Below are 23,122 nucleotides of genomic sequence, written 5' to 3' on the forward strand. Positions count from 1 at the left end.
ATATAATAACAGATAAACTGTATTAATTATTCATTACATCGATCATTGTGTAAATGTGGTTTAGTTGTCATTAATCGAGCCGCTGTAATTGTTGATGAGAGAATAACTCAGATAAGAGCGGGTCTTACATGAACAGAACTACATTAGAAGTCAGCTCATGATTTACTTGCTATTCTCTGATCTGTTCATAATCTGTGAGGCTTTGGCTGTGAACGAACAAAACAAAGCAGTGTGAGAACAATTACTGAACACTTTCTCTTTTCAAGGAGATAAACAGCTTTAATGCACTAAAAGAGTAAATATCTTCGAATGGGTCTGGTTTTCTTCCTATTTCTTGATGTATTTGTGTGTAGAGTTTGTCTCCTCCCTCATCTCTTCTTGAAGTGTGAAAAGCAGGAAGTGTCTGATTTAGTTCAAACAGTCTGTTAATGTGTCAGTATGGGCTCCAGTGCACTGTCTCTCACACTCTGTGAGTATTTCATTATATTCTACACTATCTTCTGTTTTTAATACAGTATTCAGCTGAAGATTAATGCTTGTGCTGTGTGTAGGAGGGTCTATGAATCCACCGTCTCGCTGTTTATCATATTCTTTATTGTTCAGATTAATGTGATGATATGTTACGTGTGGATCAGATCCAGAGTTTGAGAGAACATGTATTTATCTGTGCTGCTTGTGAAAGATGGAGGCTCTGTGGACGTGTGCTTTTGCTTGGTTTTGTTATAATACACATTCTTCATATTTCAGGAAGTTCATTTCATTTTTCAATAGACTCTCCATCAGAGGTTCAGAGAGTTTGAGAACAGTGACCGAACACAAGTCAAGTTATTATGCTATTTTATCACAAAATATCAAAAGTTTCTTAAATTAGGTCAGGATTTGTTGTTTTTTTACATTTATTCATTTAGCTTACGCTTTTATCCAAAGCAACTTACAATAGCTATACATGTCAGAGATCGCACGCCTCTGGAGCAACTAGGGGTTAAGTGTCTTGCTCAGGGACACATTGGTGTCTCACAGTGGATTCGAACACGGGTCTCTCACACCAAACCATGTGTCTGATCCACTGCACCAACACCATCCACCACCATTTTTATTTTGTATTTTTGTTTTATTTTTTGGAACTGATTGATTAGGTGGCATTCATCTTGGTCTTATGCACTTCAGTTTTTGAGAGTAAATAAAAACATTATTCGTGGATATTTTTTTTTCAGTAAGCAATAAAATATGAAAATAATTTGCACTGTTTATCACACTAGTGTGCTTTAGGCTCAGATCAACGATGTCTGCAATCAATCTTAAAAATAATACAACTCTGTCCCAATTAAAATAAAAAAGGTGACAAACATATTGAATCTAATATTTGGTGATATAGAGCATAATGAGAGATGTATAAGCTAATTACTGTAGGCTGGTCATTTTTGACACGGAACACCAAAAGTGTAACAAGAAGGGGACATTTTTTTTTACAAAAAAATGTGGTGAAGTTGTTAACAAGGAGGGGAAATGTGTGAGCAAAGTCAGTAAGTTTTATTTCAATGTAATAACATTAACTTGTATATTTGGAAAAAAAAGTAAATGATCCCTGAATGTCCTGAACGGAAGACGAGGGAGGAGTCGATGTTGTCAGAGTCAAACAGGAAGTGAGGCTGTGTCTCAAACACTTTGACCTGATGTGGTTTGGTCTTCTGTTCCAGTGAAGAGACAATGATGAGAAACATTCATCACATTAATGTTTATATCTGCTAGTAATGTGTGTTTACAAGTGTGCAACTGTTTTACTACATACATACATATATATATATATATATATATATATATATATATATATATATATATATATATATATATTAGGGGTGTAACGATACGCGTATTCGTATTGAACCGTTCGGTACGACGCTTTCGGTTCGGTACGCGGTACGCATTATGTATACCGAACGGTTCGTTGGAGTAATTAATTATATTTGAAAAAAAAAAAAAAAAGAGAGAGAGAGAGAGAAATATAATGATATGCGTTCAACAAGGTTGCCCAATAACCCAAACAACGTAACAGGCAACGCCCCTGACACTCCCGAAGAAGAAAAAAACACCATCTTATATGTTTATGTTAGGCTACTCAGCAGGCGCTCGCTCACTCAGTACGCGCTGAAGGCTCGTTGCAAAATAGCCAATGCGTTTAACAGACTAGAAATGAGAAGATCCTCCAATAACCAACAGGTCTGGTGTTTGGGTGCACTTTGGATTCCCTTTAAGCTATAATGGTGATGGCAAGAGAGTGGTGGATAAAAAAACAACGGTATGTCGCATCTGCAACATGACAGGGTACACCAGCGGGATTACAAAAAAAAAAAAAAAACCAGCGGGAATATCTGGGATATATGCGTCAGTACTATCTGGGAAAAGACGAAAAAAAGGAGAAACATGCACGCAGCAAACTATCCCTGCAGCATTTAGAAACTATAGCTTACAGGGAATCCAACCCAAACACCAGACCTGTTGGTTATTTTAGGATCTTATATTTCTGGTCTGTTAAAGGCATTCGACATTTTGCAACGAGCCTTCAGCGCGTGCTGAGTGAGCGAGCGCCTTAGGGGCCGTTCACATATCGTGCCTAAAAACGCATGGAAAACGCTAAGCGCGTCTTTCTCCTCCTTTCCAAAGCGCTCGGGCAGAAGCGCTCATGAGGCGTCTGTCTTTGCTAAGCAACAATGACGTGCTCTCTCCATGAGACGCGGAAATTTCAGCGAAGGATAAATGGATTTGCAGCTCTAAAAATCGCTTGCAGTAGCTCTGCTACTAAATTTATTTCAAAATTGCAATCCATATACAACTATGATCAGCTGATCCTTCATCTTGGCTGAGCTCTCAACGTTGTTACGGGAAAGGATGAAGCTGATTGGTTGGTTCTTGTCACATGACCCACGGTGCGCTTGCGGCATTCTGAAAAGTTGAGATGTTTTTACATTTTGCTGTATCTAAAACGTATCGAACCGAACCGAACCGAACCGTGACATCAGTGTATCGTATCGAACCGAACCGTGAATTTTGTGAACCGTTACACCCCTAATATATATATATATATATTACACGGCTCTGTGGATTACTTGATTCTGATTGGTCATTTATCTCTGGATAACAACCTGTAGAAGCTAATAACAACGGCTCATCCGGGTTACTGCAGTCAGCGCTATACTCTTGCTTTGCTTTTGCATTTGTTTAGTTAATAAAATATTAAAACTCAATTAAATATTGTGTACAATTGTTTAATTATGTCATCCTGGTATCGCGGACTCGCTCTCGTTTCGTACAAACCCAGCTGCCATTTATTTTGATACGATTGTTCTGTACGCTGTAATGAATTATAAGAGAACTAACAAACTGGTAAGGTTTTAAAACATTTTCGTCTTAATTATTTTATTGTCTTAATTATTTTGTGGTGTAATGTTGTGTAATACGTGATTTGACTGAATCGTTTTCCTTAAATGTCAGTTTAGTTTGAATTTGCCGCTTGCTCGTAACTGCTGTCTTCACAGACGCTTGTTCAAATATTTAAACTCAAATCAATATTTTGCGTCTAATTATTTATTAATGTGTCAAGTAGCCGTGTAATAAGCTTCTCGTCGGGGTCCTGATCACCCTGTCGGGGTTTATTCAACCAGTACAGTATGTAGGCTACAGTACAATACAGTGTGTGTGTGCGCGCGTGTGTGTGTGTGTGTAAGGATATAGTACTATTTTTGTCTAATGGACAGGTTATTATTTTTATATTTTTCCTTATCTCTTTTAATTGGTTAAATCAAATAAACTGATGGAAAATATTCAATCATTTGTTTTCTATATTTATATAAAAAAATTCTAATGGGAATTTTATGAGTGGTTTATATACTTACAAGTGGTTTATACACTTATTTTGATCACAGAATAGGTGGTGTTGGTGCAGTGGATAAGACACATGGTTTGGTGTGAGAGACCCGGGTTCGAATCCACTGTTAGACACCAATGTGTCCCTGAGCAAGACACTTAACCCCTAGTTGCTCCAGAGGCGTGCGATCTCTGACATGTATAGCAATTGTAAGTTGCTTTGGATAAAAGTGTCAGCTAAATGAATAAATGTACATGTAATGAATAGGGCAGATAATATATTTTTATCATTTCAATACTACAAATCAATTAGCACTGCATTTTTCAAATAGTTTATTTTTTTAGCCTACCTGAAGAGGACATACACATAAACCATTATTTGCCAAATATTATTATTATATTAATATATAATTATATATTATATTATTTCAATCACATATTTTGTTGTCTTCATGTTTCATCAGTGTGAATGTTTCTGTTTTTATTCAGCTTAGCTTCGATAGCTGATAGTTTGCTAGAAGGGAAACATCGCACATCAATATTGTGTTATTTCTGTCTTCTGAACAACAATTAATTACTGTATTTGACTTTCTGTACGAGAACACACTCCAGCTTCCACTGTGAATGAAATATAAACTGCATGAGAGTGTTTAGTGCTCCATAATGTTCACATCGGCTCATTTCTGATACAATTAAGACGCCGGGTCATTCATAAACTATTTTGTCTCTTTAATTTAAATCTGTCGCTTGAAAACCTCGACCTGAACACACTTGACTGAAAACATGTTTTTTTTTTTTTTTTTTTTTTTTTTTTTAACCTTTATTTAACCAGATGATCTCATTGAGATTTAAAACCTCTTTTTCAAGAGAGACCTGGCCAAAATGGCAGCATTTTAAACAGCACATAATTACAAATATGATCCCCAAACATATACACAACAACAAGATGCATTTAAACAATATCCTCAGATACATAAACAAACAACATCAACATCCGACTACTTAAAAGTACAATTTAACCATAGGTTTAAAACTATTAGATTATTTTTAAAAAAGTGACCAATAATTCACCAATAGAAATCAGAGTTTGCAATTGCAATTTAGACTGTAATGTGTTCCAAGTGGACGGGGCTGCATAACTAAAAGCCTTCTTACCAAGCTCTGTACGAACTGTAGGTACAGATAACAAGTACATATTACCAGAGCGTAAATTATAAGAACTAACATTACGTGACATATAGCAGCAAAGATAAGATGGAGACATATCCAGCATAGACTTATAAATAAAAATAAGCCAATGTATATGCCTCCTCACTGACAATGAGGGGCAGTTTGTCATTTTGTACAAAGTACAATGATGTACTGATGCCTTACATCCACTCACAATGTGTGAGACAAATGTAGATTTTAATAAAAGTATGTGGAGTGGAGGGACAGGTTGAGTGTATTCTAGACCCATGCTGTGATGACATTGTGTGTGTTAAATGATGGAGAATATCCTCCATCGGTTCTCATGGAGCATCAAAACAGAGAAACACTTTCAGCTGAAACTCTAGACATGTTTCTGTGATCTGCATTGTGTTGAACCAATGGAAATGATTCATATCTGTTTCTTCTGTGTTTAGTGCTGATGTCCTTCATCCACTCTGGACTCACTCATGGTATTGTGCTCTACTGATTTACATTTGATTTATTAAATATGAATAGTGTTGTAGTAGTTTATTTGTCTACATGGATCACATGAGGATCACACATTTGTCTCTTTGCTGATAATTCATCTCCATATTTTGCTGTTGTTCATCTTCACTCAGCATTATTTATATGTGTAAAATGTAATTAATTTACTCAAACAGTACACTGACTGAACTGCTGTGAAGAGAGAACTGAAGATGAACACAGAGCCGAGCCAGATAACGAACAAAAGACTGTCTCGTTCTCGAGTCAAGAACTGGTTGCATTGGTTTTCGGATCACCAGTAGTTCTTCCGGACAGTTCGATTCAATAAAACGGTTAAAGAAAGGTTCTTTCAGTTTACCCGCGCTCATAACACTAGCACAGAATCAGTCCAGAATCAATCACCAGAAGAATCAGTTCGGTTCAGCTGCTCTGTGTGTCGGTCTGCTTCACGCTGAATCACACATGCCCAGTATCATCAGCTCCTCGGTTCTCGAATCGGACGCGTCTGACAGAAACGGTTCTTGACTCGAGAACGAATCAGTCTTTTGTTCATTATCTGGCTCGGCTCGGTGTTCATCTTCAGTTCTCTATGAGTGAATGCTGGATTTTACATAAAAAAATAATAATAACAAATAAATATATAAAAATAAAATAAATAAATAATAATAAAATAAATATGTATACATACAGTGTATATATATATATATATATATATATATAATGTATTTTGAAAAATGTAATTCATTCATGTATACTTTGTAAACCAATTGTAGAGTAAAATCATTGATAAAGTGATTGATATTACAGAAGAGAAGAGAGAAGAAACAGTATTTGATCATGTGATCTGTGAGGAGTGTTCAAACTAAATCAAGGTTTCTCAAAGTGCAGCACTGGACGACTGTGACCCATAGACATGAACTGATGACCGCTGAGAGAGAAATAAAATTCATGTGACTATATATTTGTAAAAAATTACTGTTAGTATATAAGCTTTATGATTTCACTACGTGAATATACTTTTTGATTACTACAGTTAAAGAACTAAGAAAAGAAAAGAAAATAATAGAAAAGAAAAGAAAAGGAAAAATAAATTAAGTTCCAACATCGAAGAGTACAAAGCATATACTTAAATTCTTTTTTAAAAGCATTTTTATAAAAAAAATTATGAGGGGATCCCTGGCCCCGAAAAGTTAGAGGTCCCCTGTCCTAAACCAGCAGCACATCAGGTTCAGATCTCGTGTACTAACTAAACTTAATGATGTTCATTCAATACAGTGTTAGTTGAAGGAGTCTGACAACAGAACCTAGAAGATAGATCAACTTTACCATTTTCTCTGAAGATTATTACCATAATGATGTCTAAAATAAATGATTTATTAAAACCTCTGACTGAAAACAGCTCCACCTACCGACCAGAACAAGAACTGTTCAATAATGTTTTAATAACTTTCTCATTTCAAAATACAGCTGAATTGACAAAACAAAATGAATGAATAAAAACAAATAAAAACATTTTATTACAACTTTTATCATAAAATAGTAAATTTTAACCATGTTTGTATCACTATCAACTATGAAGTCAGATATTCAGAGTTTATTTTCTTTTGTTCACAGCTTCACCCAGATCTACTCTGACTGTGACTCCAGACAATACAGTATTCACTGGAGAGAGAGTGAGACTGAAGTGTGTGATTGAGCCTGATCACAGTCACTGGAGATATGAGTGGTGGAAAGACAGTGTACCGTTACAGTCGTCTCAGCGTTTCACTGTAAACACAGACACTCTCACTATCAGAGCAGTAACTACATCTGATGAGGGTCAGTACATGTGTAGAGGACACATAGAAGGAAGATCACTTTTACCACAATCAAGCTCTGTTTCTCTCTCAGTGAAGGGTGAGTTTAATATCATCATCTTCCTAAACTCTCTCTACTACATGAGAATAAGATTCAGTTGTGACAATGGATCTAGAAGCTCCTGAAGTTCTCAGCATAACATATAAAACACTGTTAAATTAAAGAGAGCAGACAATAACAGACTTGTTGACAGTAAGTGTCATGATTGTTTGAGAATCAGATTAAACCTGCAGTGAATCAGACGAGGAGAGACATCAGTCTCCTCTCCACATCTCTCCTCTTTAACATCAGTGTCACACAAAGAGTGTAAGAGTGTCATTCTAGAAACTGACTCAGAGATCCTCCAGGATCATCACAGATCAGTGGAGATTGTAACACTTGTTGATTCATGGCAGAAGAAATCAATGAGAGGAAAGTCAGGCAGCTCAGTTAGATCAGAAATGTCCAGAAAGTCTTCGATGGTCCTCGAGTGAATGAGTTTCTTGCTGAAGCTGAATTAATACGACTAGATCTATCAATGCTCTGCTGTTTCTGTAACGTGGCTGTTTCAGTAAAACATAATTCTGCCCTGCATGCATTATTTGTTGTGTGCTGGTGCACATCTAATTTTACAGAGTTCTGCATGCAGGGTCTTTAATTTTTTTTATTTTTTTGGGGATTTGTCAGTGGACCCCACACCTCACCATCGAGGGCAATGAGCTCAATTTCTGATTCTAATATTTTCAGCCAAATTCTAACAGGGATTTCTATCAGCAGGACATTGTAGTTTTATGGCATAGATGGTCATAGATGCTTTATCTCTCAGTTCATTCACAGCATGATTAAAGTTCCCTGTGGATGTGATTTTCAAACCCAGCTGGTTTTAGTGTGATGTGTGTGTTATCTGATTAGTGTCTAATGAAAATGTGTTGTGTTCACTGAGATCTTTTCTGAGAGATTTTGGTTTTGGTTTTGTTCTACACTGTAAAACTGAACAGTGAAATTAATCAAATAAAATGTGTTAATTGCACTCAAATAATAATGTAAGTTCATTGGACTTAATTTAAATAAGTTCTGTAAACTGAAATTTTGTTGTAGTAAGGTGAACTTAAAATGATTGCGTTTTCCAGTTCCCAGCATTAACATAGAGGGACATAAGTTAGTATTTAAATGTTGTGTTATATTAGAGTTTACAAAGGTTTCTGTTCTGTTGGTTTTGTAGTGTTACCGTTGTGGAGAAGAGTAAAGCCTGTGGTTAGGCTGAGGACGGACAGAGAAAGACTCAATTTAAGTGAATTTGAGAAATAGAGAACAATTTGTGTGAATTACTTCCTAATCATAAGTTTTATTAAATTTTAATATTAATAATTATAAGACGACATTGAGACAATTTAATGCAATTGGAATTTAATTTTGAATCTTATGTAAACTTCTGTTATGTAAAAATTTAAAAACTCCACAGTCACGGGAAGAAGGAGGCAGGAACCGACAGACAATCAAATGAAAGTTTAATTACAAAATAAACACAAAACAGAGCGACAGCCCCACAAACACAAAATAAATCCAGGCCTGGTCCTCTCTCGTCCTTCACTGTTGTCGAGCATTTATGATGCTACAGAATAACTTTCCCAGGTTGCTGCTCACACAGATGCCAAACACAAACAGTAGTTGTTGGATCAAATTTATCTCAGTTTTTAAAGATGTTATCAAGCCTTTAACGATGATATCAAGCTTTGATTCCAGATGTCAAAGAAGTAGCCTTCACTCAGAATCAGATTGAATAGTTTTTAGATTGGACAATCTCTCTATTATTTACATAAAAAACAGTGGACAGATATTTAATGATTTGCTACTTCCACATCTGACCTCGATGTCTTGTTTCAATGTTAAACTCACTGTTCAAGCTCTGATGCTGAGCACACATGTCCAGTTTTGTGCTAGAGCAAAGGAAATCTGCTCGTGAGCGGAGAGATTCGTGCTCTCAACATTGTTTTTTGTAAAATAACTCCATAACATTCACTTTTTTAGCAACAGATGAATAGATTATATGTGTTTGTACAGGGACATTTTTGTCCCAAGTCCCCGTGGACAGCCATATACACGCTCCGTCTATGTGTAAACCCCGCCCACTCTGATTTGATTGGTCATCTCAGTTATTGTGACATTGATGAGCTGTTAGACAGCAGACACAGAGCAGGCTGAAGATATAACTCGTAAAGGTTTTGTCATCCTAACAAGAGCAGTGTGTAGTGAAGTAAAACAGATCATTTCAAATCATTTCAAATACTGGGGGACAGTTGAGAAGCACCCGGCTGCAGCCTGCAGATCGAGGCGGGGCTGCACCTGGGGCGGGGTTACACGTGCAGCCCCGCCCCACACCTACTCTGATTGGTTCAATCATCTTTCATAGACTTACATGACAGGAAATGTGTGTAATGATTCTTTTCAATCAGCTGGAATGATTCAGGACATTCTACGTTTGATGTGGCTTAATGCATTAAAACAGTGTTTTTAAAAGACCAAACTCAGTAAACATGTTTAATAACACATTTTATTTACAGACAAGCAGGTTATGGGTGGAAATGAAACGCATTGTGTTCGTATTCTGTGCTCATATCTGCTTGTCTGTGAATAGAGTGCTTTATTAATAATTAGTTTACTGAGTTTGGTCTTTTCACACAGTTTTAATGCATAAAGCCACATACTTTCACCATAAGTGTGCTTTTTTCCCAATTATTCATTTGTGAATTAATCTGTTCAAGATGAGTAAACTTGCAGCAGCTAACATCTCTTGATTCAATAAATCAGACATAGTGAGTCAAGTTAACAATAAAAAGCTGCATTATAGTAAAGGCTTTGTAAAAGTGTACAGCGTTTTTATCTTATTAAACCGCATTCTCCGTCCTACACCAACTACACACACATTTCCGATCATGTAAGTCTATGAAGGCAAGGCAAGGCAAGTTTATTTCTATAGCACATTTCGTACACAATGGTAATTCAAAGTGCTTTACATAAAAGAAACTAAAATAATCATGAAGAAAAATAATAACAAAAATAAAACAAGCAATTTTAAAACTTTTAAAATGATTCAAACATTAAAAACAATGAAAGACGATTGAACCAATCAGAGTAGGTGTGGGGTCGATCTGCAGGCTGCAGCCGGGTGTACTTGGGACAGTTTGGTCACTTTTAATAATTGGGGGGACTTGTCCCCCTCGATGTCTATGGCCGTTACGATCCTGCATTTTATATACAGTATACTGTATATAACTTAGCCCCATTTCTTTATTAAGTGACTCTGATATCATCAATATCATTTATTTTCTTAGCACCCCCACATTTCTTAGACCCTCTGTCTATTACAGCTACATAAATAATGTCATCAGCTTAGAATTGTTTAATTTATTTTTATTTTTTATTTTCTTTTAATTACATGCATATAATATATCTCAAATGCTGGGGGGAAATGCAATTATGTACTACTTTTACATATGTCTTTCATTCAGTCTATTTATTCAGAGGCAGATTAATTCAAGAATGGAGCAAGTGTGTGTTTTTATGAATGGATTATTAAATCCAGAGTGAAGTGACTTCCAGATGATGATGTTAAATGAGTTGCTGAAGTCTTCAGATCGTCTGCTGAAGTTGATGGAGATTCAGTGTCTCCTCATATTTTAAAAGTTTGTTGAGAGGCAAGACAAGACACAAGAATGATTCAAGAATGTTTATTTATAAATAAATAAATAAATAGATAATGTAATTTTTGCAACAATATCACAACAGCTCCAGCGTGTGGTGCATCTCTTCAGTTCGGGCAGGGATCTCCCTTTTTTGGTTGTTATATGTATCTTGAAAAAGAGAGAGTCTACTTGTTAGAATATTTTGAGATCATGAAAATATCCCTAGTGCCTTTTTTAATCATCTGTCCTACAATGAGCCTAACCAAATCCATAAATTCACTTCATATTGGCCATGCAGAACATGACAGAAACTAACACATGATAGCAATGGACTGTATGTGGAGTAGACCTGCAGATTAGGCCAAATTGTAGCAAGCTATTAACATCGCTAAACATCTCATTTATCATTGCAAAACAATGGCAAAACAACAGGCTAACACATACTGCAGCTAGACAGTCAGTGCAGTTTAATTATGAAAGATATTTTATACATAAATATGGTAAAACAACGACTATTAAGCCAGTATTCACACTAAAACATTAAGCTGCAGGTAAATCTTACAAACCTTACATCAACCATGCTCTTGTCATCTGATAAGTTTAATTAATGTGCAGGCTAGATTCACTTATAATACTTCGTCATTAAAACACAACAAGGATTTATGAAATCATGGCCACGAATTAACGTCGTAGTAATTCATAAAACTAGCTCACAAATTCTTAATTTGGTGGGAATTAATTATTAATTCATAGGTAGCAGTTCTCACTATGTAAACTTCGCACCATTTAAACATTATGAAATAAAACTTAATTAAATATCGGTACTCACCGTCTGATTGCTTTCCATGTCGTCCATCTTTAATTAGTGTTGATCCAGTACAGTAGGTGGCGCTGTCACAAAAATACTAGGGTCCTAAAACTGCGGTCCCAGAGTTGCGGTCCTGAAACTGCAGCCTTCGGTTCTGCAGGAATACACTTCTCGAGCCTCCAGAAAACACTGAGAGCACAAAACTAAACACAGGAACAAACCACAACATGACTGATGTTTTCAAATATGACATAAAATATGAACTAATTGTGTAAACCATTTACAATATTGTTACTGATAGTTTTGTTTCAGTCCCTTTTGTCTTTATCCACAGCTTTACCCAGATCTACTCTGACTGTGACTCCAGACAATACAGTATTCACTGGAGAGAGAGTGAGACTGATGTGTGTGATTGAGTCTGATCACAGAGACTGGAGATATGAGTGGAATAAAGACAGTGTAAAGTTACAGTCGTCTCAGCGTTACACTGTAGACAGAAACACTCTCACTATTGAAGGATCTGAATCATCTGATGAGGGTCAGTACACGTGTAGAGGACACATAGAAGGAAGATCAGTCTCATCACAATCAAGCTCTGTTTCTCTCTCAGTGAAGGGTGAGTTTAATATCATTGTCCTCATAAAGAAACCTATTTGACAATATTGAAAGTTTATGTAAATGTTGTACACTGTAATATGTGAAATAAAGAACAGAAATGTTGACTGCATATATAAATCAGTATATTTACATTTAGCTGACGCTTTTATCCAAAGCAACTTACAATTGCTACATATATATATATATATATATATATGTATATATAAGTCTGAGGTCTCTGGAGCAACTAGGGGTAAGTGTCTTGCTCAGGGACACATTGGTGTCTCACAGTGGATTCGAACCCGGGTCTCTCACACCAAACCATGTGTCTTATCCACTGCACCAACACCACCTCATATATGATTTTGATAATATATTGATAATATAATTTCCATATATGATTGGAAAATTGGAAACATTTTTACTAATCAACACCAACTACAAGCAAACCAGATATTTAATTTAATGCAGTATTTTCCTCATAATGATTGTGAGTTCATAACAGTGATCATGATACTGTGATGCTGTTTCTCTCAATATTTGCTCATAAGTGTATTAATAGATGGAGATCAGAAGCTGTAGTGAAGGTGAGATCAGATCAGATCAGTGTGTGTTCAGAGGAGAGACAGTCTCTCTCTTTACTTTTACTGTAGTCTCTGTCTCTATGATTACACACAGAGCTGGACATTCATGTTTCTGCTCAGAGACTCTGTGACTACAGCTTTTACACAATTACTAACAACTCAGCTTTTCACTGGCCTCGGTTGTGTTAAGAAATTACATTTTATATGATTCAAGTTCACTAATACAAAGTAAAATCTACTTAATTATTAATAAAATGTAATAATTTGAGAAGATGTTAAAGGGCTGTTACTAGTCAAATTAAATCAATATCAACTAAACTGATGTTTCCACTGCAGAAAGAAACTGAAGCAGCTGAAGTGAGATTGAGATTCATTCACAGACAGTTTAATGATGCTCAAATGTGTTCATTTCTCCTGAATTATGACTTTTACAGTGCATTATATTGTATTCTCTGGATTTATCCTCACAAAAAATATCAAGAAAACAGAAACATATTAAAAAAAAATATAAGCAGAAAAATAATAAATAATAATTCATCTTCAAACCCAGAGCAGCTTTCATCAGCTGCTTCATTAGACGTTGAGCTTCTATGTTTATTAATTTATTATTAATCAATTAAATACAAATACATTATTTAATACAATGCGATATTTAAAACATATAATAAATATGTAGTCAGAGTGAAAGCATGTGTTTATAATATAAAACTGTATTATTTGGTGAATCCTCAATATTTCTATTCTGGTGTCTCTATTGTGCTCTTCATGAGAGAGAAGCACCAAACCAAAGCCTTTTCAACTCCATTCCTGATATAACACCACATTTAGCATTTTAATAAACATTTATTTTTGTTATTTTTTTATCATATGCTTTAGATACAATAATTAAATATAAAACTTGTCATTTGAACTCTGTTTCAGTCTTGTTTGGAGTATATAGTGAGATCAGTGTCATGTGTTGAAGTGAATGGTGACATGAGTGTATCGTTACACACCTAATGATTACTTTAGTCACAGAGTTCAATAGAGATGAGTTTAGTCCTGAAGTCAGAGAGAGTGAAGTGACTTCCAGATGATGATGTTAAATGAGTTGCTGAAGTCTTCAGATCGTCTGCTGAAGTTGATGGAGATTCAGTGTCTCCTCATATGAGGTTGTAGTTGGAGGTGTTCAGCTCTCCTTCAGCAGGAGCTTCATTCTGCTTTCTATGACGAGTCAGAGGTGTTTGTCTGAGGACGAGACGGAGCCAGAGCCTCCAGAAAACACTGAGAGCACAAAACTGACCACAGGAACAAACCACAACATGACTGATGTTATCAAATATGACGTAATATATGAACTGTATAATTGTGTAAACCATTTACAATTTTTTTTTTTACTATAAGTGTTGCTTGAGTCATTTTGCTTGAGTCAACCATATATGGTTTTGTAGCATATTTACAAAGTATTTACATCCTTAGAGCTGTTTGAGTCACTTCATATTTTTGTCTTTCTTCACAGCTTTCCCCAGATCTACTCTGACTGTGACTCCAGACAATACAGTATTCACTGGAGAGAGAGTGATTCTGACGTGTGTGATTGAGTCTGATCACAGAGACTGGAGATATGAGTGGTGTAAAGACAGTGTAAAGTTACAGTCGTCTCAGCGTCACACTGTAAACAGAAACACTCTCACTATTGAAGGATCTGAATCATCTGATGCGGGTGATTACTGGTGTAGAGGACACATAGAAGGAAGATCAGTCTCATCAGAATCAAGCTCTGTTTCTCTCTCAGTGAAGGGTGAGTTTAATATCATTGTCCTCATAAATAAACCTATTTGACAATATTGAAATATACAAATCAGTATATTTACATTTACACATTTAGCTGACGCTTTTATCCAAAGTGACTTACAGTTGCTACATATATATATATATATATATGTCAGAGGTCTCTGGAGCAACTAGGGGTTAAGTGTCTCGCTCAGGGATACATTGGTGTCTCACAGTGATTTGTGAAGCTAGGTCTAACGCGACTTTAGTTACAGATTGGCGTGAAATCGTGCTCTCACAACAACCACGCTATCTTAAAAAGCCCAACATCACGCTAAGGTTGCTTTCACGTAAGAAAAATGATGCTTTGAAAACAGCTGTTTCACTGGAAGGGCAAGGAGTAGCGACAGGACAACAGCACAGAGACTTGACAGATCCGACTGAAGGGCTAACGGGATATTTTACAGGAAAATACTAAAACGGGGAGACGTGAGAACCCCAGAAAAAAACGGGAGAGTTGACAGCTACTAACTACACTTTTGAAACACATTGTTAAAAGTCCATGTGTGAATGGTTGTTAGCACTAACGGTTACTAAACTAGCAGCTAGGTAGAGCGCAGAAAACTGGATTACTGTATACTGTTTGTCGGCTTTATGATTTACTGCTCCTGAACCCATCCATTTGTGAACTGTACATGAGACTTCAATGACTTATAGTTTCGGATCTATTCTGAAGTGTAGGTGCTCACAAAACACACAAGGTAGCCGAAGATATCTGTGATGCAAAAGTGCGGCAGCAAGTCGTCGTCGGTGCTCCACTCTTTGTTGGGAATTTCACATGGATCCAAACCGTTAATAGTGCCAATTTTGTCCACATACCAGTCCCTGGCATCCATATTTAGCATATCCCTATAAATCCCACAACCTTTTCGCCAACTTGCTGTATGTTTACATTCGCGAGGCCATCAACATGGCCACCATGTCCCAGAATGCAATGCAGCGCCCAAGCCCTATTGATGATGAAAATGACATAATGCAGATGGTGCATGGACGAGGACGGTCAAATTATATTTTAGCCTTTATCAGTGGCACACGAGATACGATGACGGTAGGCTAAGTGTCATCGCATTATATTTTTTTGTTAGTCTATCCAGGTGAACACACTCGATGCAGCGCTGCTGCGATGTTCATACTAAATATTGAGGAAAAAGAGAACATCAATGTGGAGAAGAAACTGGTTTACATCAAAACTGAAACAAGCCGTTCACACAGAACATATTGATCACATTTTCTAGAGAGACATCTATCAGCAATGCACTCGCGTCTCGCACAAGAGAGTCATGTTTAGAAAGTCATGTAGAATTAATGTAAGTTCAACTTTTACAAAACATGTTTCAAGACTTTACTGAACTTTCTCCATCCGGCCATCCCACTGCATTCATGTTTTTAAATGAAAAAGTAGCCTATTTTTGGTTTTCGGTCCTTTGTATTAAACCATACATATATAAATGGTGCTGATTTTTCTTTTCTTTTCTAATTGTTTAAGAAACTTTATTTATTATATATGGTTTATAAACATTATTATTATTATTATTATTATTATTATTATTATTATTATTATTATTATTATTAAAGCTGTTTGAGTCACTTTGTTTTTATCTTAACAGTCTTACCCAAAACTGAACTGACTGTAGATCCAAAGAGTCGTGTCTTCACTGGAGAGACGGTCAATCTGACGTGTGTGATTGAGTCTAATCATACTGACTGGAGATATGAGTGGAATAAAGACAGTGTAAAGTTACAGTCGTCTGATCGTTACACTGTAAACACAGACACTCTCACTATCAGAGCAGTAACTACATCTGATGAGGGTCAGTACACGTGTAGAGGACAGAGAGATAAAAGACCAAACTCATCACAGGAGAGTGAACCAATAAATCTGTCTGTTAATGGTGAGTAAATACTGTGATAAACACTCATTACCAGACACTACAATATATGAACTGGTGCATTTACAATTAACTAATTATCCGTTTTATTTGTTTGTTTGTTTTCAACACACGTCCTTTTTAATTAAACAAGGTTTATAAGAATGTGCTGGATGTAAAGATAAACACTATCTTTCTGATGAAATGAATGTTAAAACCAGCAGAGACACAGGGAGTAAAGTCAGAAGACTTGAAATAATGAGTGATTTGATGTGTTATTGTAATATTATGATACAGTGTGTCACTAATGAACAGATCTGATCATGTTCTCCAGTCTCAGCAGCTTCATCTTCTCGTCTGGTCACTGGTGTGGTTGTGGGATCGAGTGTTTGTCTGTTGTTCTTCCTCTCACTGCTGCTGATGTGGAGATACAAGAAGAACAAAGGTGTGGAGCACTTCAGAACATGATTAATACAACTGAACAGCAGCAATAAAGTTTCTGAGTAAAGAATCATGAGAAGATCTAAATATCAGACTAAAGAGTCACTGCAGATCCTCTCGAGTGATCATAATGCTCTTTGTTTCTGTTCTAGATCAGCAGCGTAACATTAATCAGACATCAGTCCCAAATCAATCTGCACAACCTCAACTGGAGAACTTTCCTCTACAGTCTGGTCAGCCTCAGTAACTCATTATTAAAAGAGATCGTACACATACAACACATAATTATTCATGTATTTCCAAGTCTGGATGACTGTATCACTATAAGCTTCATTTAATATTTGCTTTTATCCTCAAATGTGTGTTTTCTGTCCAGCAGATTCTGATCACATTTATAACGACGGAACTGAAGTGAATAAGAGAGACAAAGGTTGAGTCTTATACTTTATTTATACAGATATAATTAAAGAAATCAACAGATATCGTTCAGTAACGTTGGCTTTTGTTTGTTTCAGATGATTCAGATCCCTTGACAGATGTCACATATTCAGAGGTCACTGTTAAGAAAAAGATGGACAAAGGTTCAGAAACACTCTTAACTTCACCTGTACAATATAATCAGTCTTTAACCACGTTATTTCATTTCTAATTCACCAAATACAAAAGTGCTTATTTATTTCTGAATAATAAATCATTTCTATTTTTCCAGCTAAAGCAGAGTCTAATAATGTGACGTACTCAGAAGTCGGAAAAAGAGGAAAGAAATGCAAAAGTAAAGGGGAGATTGAGTTTTTCCTGAAGTACAATATTTCCAGATTGTTCTGAATAATCTGACTGATCTTCTGTTTTGTAGATATTAATCCTGCAGGACCCAGTGATTTGACTTACGCACAGATCAATATACAGGACAAGAAGAAAACCAAAGACAAAGGTTAACACACGACAAACTGCATCTAAACACAACTGTCTGTATTCTGTTAGATGTTCAATGATTTTACAATAACTGACAACACGAATGAATTGGTTCTTATACATTTTAAACTTTAAGTTATTTGGTTCAGTTGTTTGTGATGAGTATAAAATGTCAAATGAATGATCTCATTATTCACATCTCCTGTATAAATCATCATCTCTGATCTGTTTAAAGGTCCCTGAGTTCAGAGAAGACACCAGACGACTAAAAGAGATTCACAGCCGCAGACACAGTAACGCTTGCATTGCTTCAGAAATGATAATGAGTGAACTGATTATGAACATGCTTGACTGAAATACTTTACAGATATTATCATATTGTCTGTACACAGATCTATCTGTAATATATATTCAATCATTTTCCATTTGAGCTCTTTTGTTTAACAGCTTTAAGTGAAACTGCTCTTCAAGTTATTACATTATTAGATGATTCGTCTGATGCTGTACAGTAATTAAACAGTAATCGTGCACTTGTCTGATAGTTAAATATAACATGTTCTGTCTTATTAAATAATGTCTGGGTTTTTACCAAGACTGTGTGGCTAACATTAAATTGTCTTATACAGTATATTCATAACTACTGCTTTTTACATTAATATATGTTCATCTACTTCATACGTTTTTTTCTTCTTTTTTTTTTTTTTTTTTTTTTGCTTTGCTACAGTTAATGAAGTCAGATTTATATTTGCTAAATAAACACAAACTAACAAACGTCTGTATGCTCCCTTTGCCTGATTTGTTCTCACAGTTAGGGTTATTTTAACCACAGGTAAAGGTAATTCCAGGTTAGTAACACATCTTGCTTTGAATGTAGAGAAATCAGGATCCAGACACACGTGAGACTCATGAAGGTCTGTTGGTGTGTGAGATCGTCTCAGTCCAGCAGATTACAGACAGATTCCTGAAGTGTGATCAGTGACTGACAGTGTATCTGGATCACATTGCTCACAGATGATGATCAGCGTCATCTAGTTCCTAGAAAAAGAGGAAGAGAAGTGAGAGGTGAGGAGACGATATTTCTTTTAAGAAGACTTTGAAACTGAAAATATTAAAATGAGATTCATGATAAACAACCAGAAGATTAAGAAATATCATCAATATGAGTGTTAGTGTGTAGTGCAGCCACATAACGGGAAATATTTATAATACTGAGAATTATCTCGATTATTAATTTGAAACAGCTGTTGATATTTTTTTTCCGTGTTTGTTTTGTTCCCCGAGGGGTGTCTGTGTTCCCCTTTTCCATGACTTCACATAGTATTAATAACTGATTTTAATTCAAAACAATTAAACCAAAATACTATTAAAATCTTGTTTTTTATTGTAAGTATTTCTATTTATATTCATGATTTGTTGTCTTCATCTAAGTTTTCAATGCTATGAGCTTTAGCAAATGTTTGAGCTAACACTGTGACCTTATCTTTATTTGTAATGTCTTCCGTCCCTCCTTCCTCCATCACAGGGATCTTTCTGGAGCTGTCACTTCCATTCATCTTCTTTATCATACACCAAACTGCATTTACTTCAGTTTCTCTCTCTATTGTATTACAGAAGCTTTGCCACGCAGGTTTCTTCTTGTTTTTAATTACCTTTCTCTTTTTTAGCTCTTTTCTTTTGATAATCTATGATTGCTTCTGCGGTGAGTGTTCTTTTAAAAATTATAATGATTTTTTATATTCTTTATTTAATTGCTTTTCGATTATTCCTCTGACCACCACATGTCTTTCTTTTACTTGTATTACATTACATTATTCATTTAGCTGACGCTAGCAACTTACAATTGCTATATATATATATATAAGCAAGCAGAGAAGAACAGGTATTTATACTTCGCTAACGGACTTAAGTGAAACCAGATTCATGGGCGGTTCTACTAAATGTCACTCGTTACGTCAAATCCGAGTCCAGCTACAAGACATTCTCTTATTGATTATTGTAGAATAATATATGACTCAGCATCAGCTTCATTACTAACTAAGATAGAGGAGATTCAGAACCAAGTCCTTGAATATGTTGTGATCTTTTAGATCCTCTGCTCTGACAGCTTTGCAGGGAGAAACCTTTTCTTTTCAGAAAGCTTTACAGTGAGTGGAAGAAATCAACCAACAACAGTTGTGATCTGTTCAGATTCATATTCTGCATTACATATCACATATATTAATGGAAGTACTGCAAGGTTTGCACCAAATATGCCAACTGAGAATTATAGCAGAATATTTATGGGTGACTGCTCATGTCGGAGGAAATGATGAAGATACTGAAACAAGTTCTTAAAGGGGGGGTGAAATGCTTGTTTTCACTCAATCTCCTGTTAATCTTGAGTACCTATAGAGTAGTACTACATCCTTCATAACTCCAAAAAGTCTTTAGTTTTATTATATTCATAAGAGAAAGATAGTCTGTACCGATTTTTCCCGGAAAAACACGAGCGGCTGGAGGCGTGACGTGTGGGCGGAGCTAAAGAATCACGAGCACCAGTAGGCTTTTGCGTTGAGAGCGTTTGGAAGCTGTGACATTACCATGAGGGAAAAACCATCATCCAAAACAAACCATGGCTTACAGTCAGATTCAGCCGTTTATTTATGATCCAGAATCAGATCCAGAGGCTGAAACTGAACGAAAGCAACATCAGCAACGACTCGCTCCGAGCGGGGCTCGAACCCGGGTCCCTGGCATGGGAGGGGACGCACTAACAAGGAGGCAGAGATATTTGAAGCAGTTTTACTCACCGCATGTGGTTCCAACACACGATAGTGACCCTTGTTCGTTGGGACTGCATCATCCTTAAGAAATAAACGATACGCAAATCCGGCTCAAACTGGACCTTGTTTGTAAAACAAGCATCTTCGAAATGCAGGGAACAAACAAAAACACTTGCACAACTCCGTTGATGCTCTGTAAAAATAAACTCCATCCACTGGTCCCTTAATGCTGTTTTTTTTTTGGTAATCTGTGCAGGGTTGTCTTGCCCTGGCAACCAAAAACACACTTCTTTTGTGACATTTGGCGACGCTCTCGCTCTGATCAGCGAATGCCTGTTTTCCTCTCAGTGCTCTGCTATACGGGAGCGCGCGCTCTTCCGGCAGAAGTGCCTCAGGACCCATATAAGGAAATTCCGCTCCATCAAACGTCACACAGAGCCATACTCGAAAAAAAACTTTCCGAAACTTGTGACAAACCGGAAGGAGTATTTTTGGAACAGAAATACTCCTTCAAACGTACAACTTAATTTTTGAAACTTTGTCCATGTTTAGCATGGGAATCCAACTCTTTAACAGTGTAAAAAACTCAGTATGCATGAAATAGCATTTTACCCCCCCCCCCCCCCCTTAAACAAACATATATCGACACACACATACTCTTGAGTAAATCAGAAATCTCAGGTTTAATTAATAGATTCATAATTTTAAGTTATAACAACTTGAACAGCAGCAAACACATAAAATAAAAATAAAAAGCATCATATTAATGCAAGAAATCCTATGCATTTGCAGCTGTATTTTTAAACAAACCATTATATTTCATAATTAAAATCTAGTTTCACACTCTTGGGTGAAGGGGTGGGATAGTCTGTGGCACTGGCCTTGAATCATGTTATTTTAAATGGATCATATAATGCTCTCTTACAAAGTCTTTATTGTGTCTTGGGGGTGTACTAAAACAGGCTCTCATACAAGGTTGTTTGAAAAAACACATTATTTTTCATATATTTTACATTATTACAACACCTCTCTCCCCAGTCTGGCATGAACGGCTCAAATAGTTCCTGCATCAACTATTATGTGTGTTGTGTTCGGTGAGCTGGGCCGGTGTGTGTTGTGTTCAGTGAGCTGGGCCAGTGTGTGTTGTGTTCGGTGAGCTGGGCCGGTGTGTGTTGTGATCGGTGAGCTGGGACAGTGTGTGTTGTGTTCGGTGAGCTGGGACAGTGTGTGTTGTGTTCGGTGAGCTGGGACAGTGTGTGTTGTGTTCGGTGAGCTGGGACAGTGTGTGTTGTGTTCTGTGAGCTGGGACAGTGTGTGTTGTGTTCGGTGAGCTGGGCCGGTGTGTGTTGTGTTCGGTGAGCTGGGCCGGTGTGTGTTGTAATCGGTGAGCTGGGCCAGTGTGTGTTGTGTTCGGTGAGCTGGGCCAGTGTGTGTTGTGTTCGGTGAGCTGGGACAGTGTGTGTTGTGTTCGGTGAGCTGGGCCGGTGTGTGTTGTGTTCGGTGAGCTGGGACAGTGTGTGTTGTGTTCGGTGAGCTGGGCCGGTGTGTGTTGTGTTCGGTGAGCTGGGACAGTGTGTGTTGTGTTCGGTGAGCTGGGACAGTGTGTGTTTTGTTCGGTGAGCTGGGCCGGTGTGTGTTGTGTTCGGTGAGCTGGGACAGTGTGTGTTGTGTTCGGTGAGCTGGGACAGTGTGTGTTGTGTTCGGTGAGCTGGGCCGGTGTGTGTTGTGTTCGGTGAGCTGGGCCGGTGTGTGTTGTAATCGGTGAGCTGGGCCAGTGTGTGTTGTGTTCGGTGAGCTGGGACAGTGTGTGTTGTGTTCGGTGAGCTGGGCCGGTGTGTGTTGTGTTCGGTGAGCTGGGACAGTGTGTGTTGTGTTCGGTGAGCTGGGCCGGTGTGTGTTGTGTTCGGTGAGCTGGGACAGTGTGTGTTGTGTTCGGTGTGCTGGGACAGTGTGTGTTTTGTTCGGTGAGCTGGGCCGGTGTGTGTTGTATCTTGTAGTGGAAGTCAACATTCTGTGGGATGTTTCTAATGTAGGCTTTATTTTTCTGAGGCCATATATAGTTAAAATTAAATTTCTGAGTTAAAATACGCCTCACATTTCCATGTGTAGCATTGGCGTCTTTAGCTCATCACTGAAGACACATCTTTATTTGTGTGTTGCTGACTTTAGAAGCTGCTTGAAGTGAGAAAATGACAGAAGTGTTAAAAGAGGCCTAATAAAGGTTGAGCTGATGGTTGTGGTTTGACTTCTGCTCTGTTTCTGCTCTATATTTTTAACCAGA

The 23,122-nt window shown here is 37.0% G+C and overlaps 2 protein-coding genes across 4 annotated transcripts in view; both read left to right on the forward strand.

Annotated features, from left to right (window-relative positions):
- LOC113096652 (Fc receptor-like protein 5) overlaps positions 1–23,122 on the forward strand; it is a 223,646-nt gene that overhangs the window by 71,895 nt on the left and 128,629 nt on the right. The gene's annotated exons all lie outside the window — the stretch shown is intronic.
- On the forward strand, positions 295–18,682 carry LOC113096662 (peroxidasin-like protein). Of its 3 annotated transcripts, XM_026262081.1 has the most exons (11): positions 295–469; positions 5,487–5,522; positions 7,153–7,364; positions 16,678–16,750; positions 17,061–17,171; positions 17,320–17,400; positions 17,547–17,597; positions 17,683–17,748; positions 17,877–17,945; positions 18,021–18,098; positions 18,315–18,682. In XM_026262081.1, the coding sequence occupies exons 1-11, from the start codon at positions 439–441 to the stop codon at positions 18,320–18,322; spliced, it is 816 nt and encodes a 271-aa protein (XP_026117866.1). In that variant the 5' UTR covers positions 295–438; the 3' UTR covers positions 18,323–18,682. The 3 variants fall into 3 exon arrangements, with proteins under 3 accessions (XP_026117866.1, XP_026117865.1, XP_026117864.1); XM_026262079.1 differs by lacking the exons at positions 295–469; positions 5,487–5,522; positions 7,153–7,364 and adding an exon at positions 12,231–12,481 and having other exon boundaries at positions 16,466–16,750; XM_026262080.1 differs by lacking the exons at positions 295–469; positions 5,487–5,522; positions 7,153–7,364; ... (3 more) ...; positions 18,021–18,098; positions 18,315–18,682 and adding exons at positions 12,227–12,481; positions 14,545–14,826 and having other exon boundaries at positions 16,466–16,750; positions 17,042–17,171; positions 17,320–17,509.

Source organism: Carassius auratus, unplaced genomic scaffold (assembly GCF_003368295.1).
Source record: "Carassius auratus strain Wakin unplaced genomic scaffold, ASM336829v1 scaf_tig00216014, whole genome shotgun sequence".
In the NCBI taxonomy this organism is placed as follows: domain Eukaryota; kingdom Metazoa; phylum Chordata; class Actinopteri; order Cypriniformes; family Cyprinidae; genus Carassius; species Carassius auratus.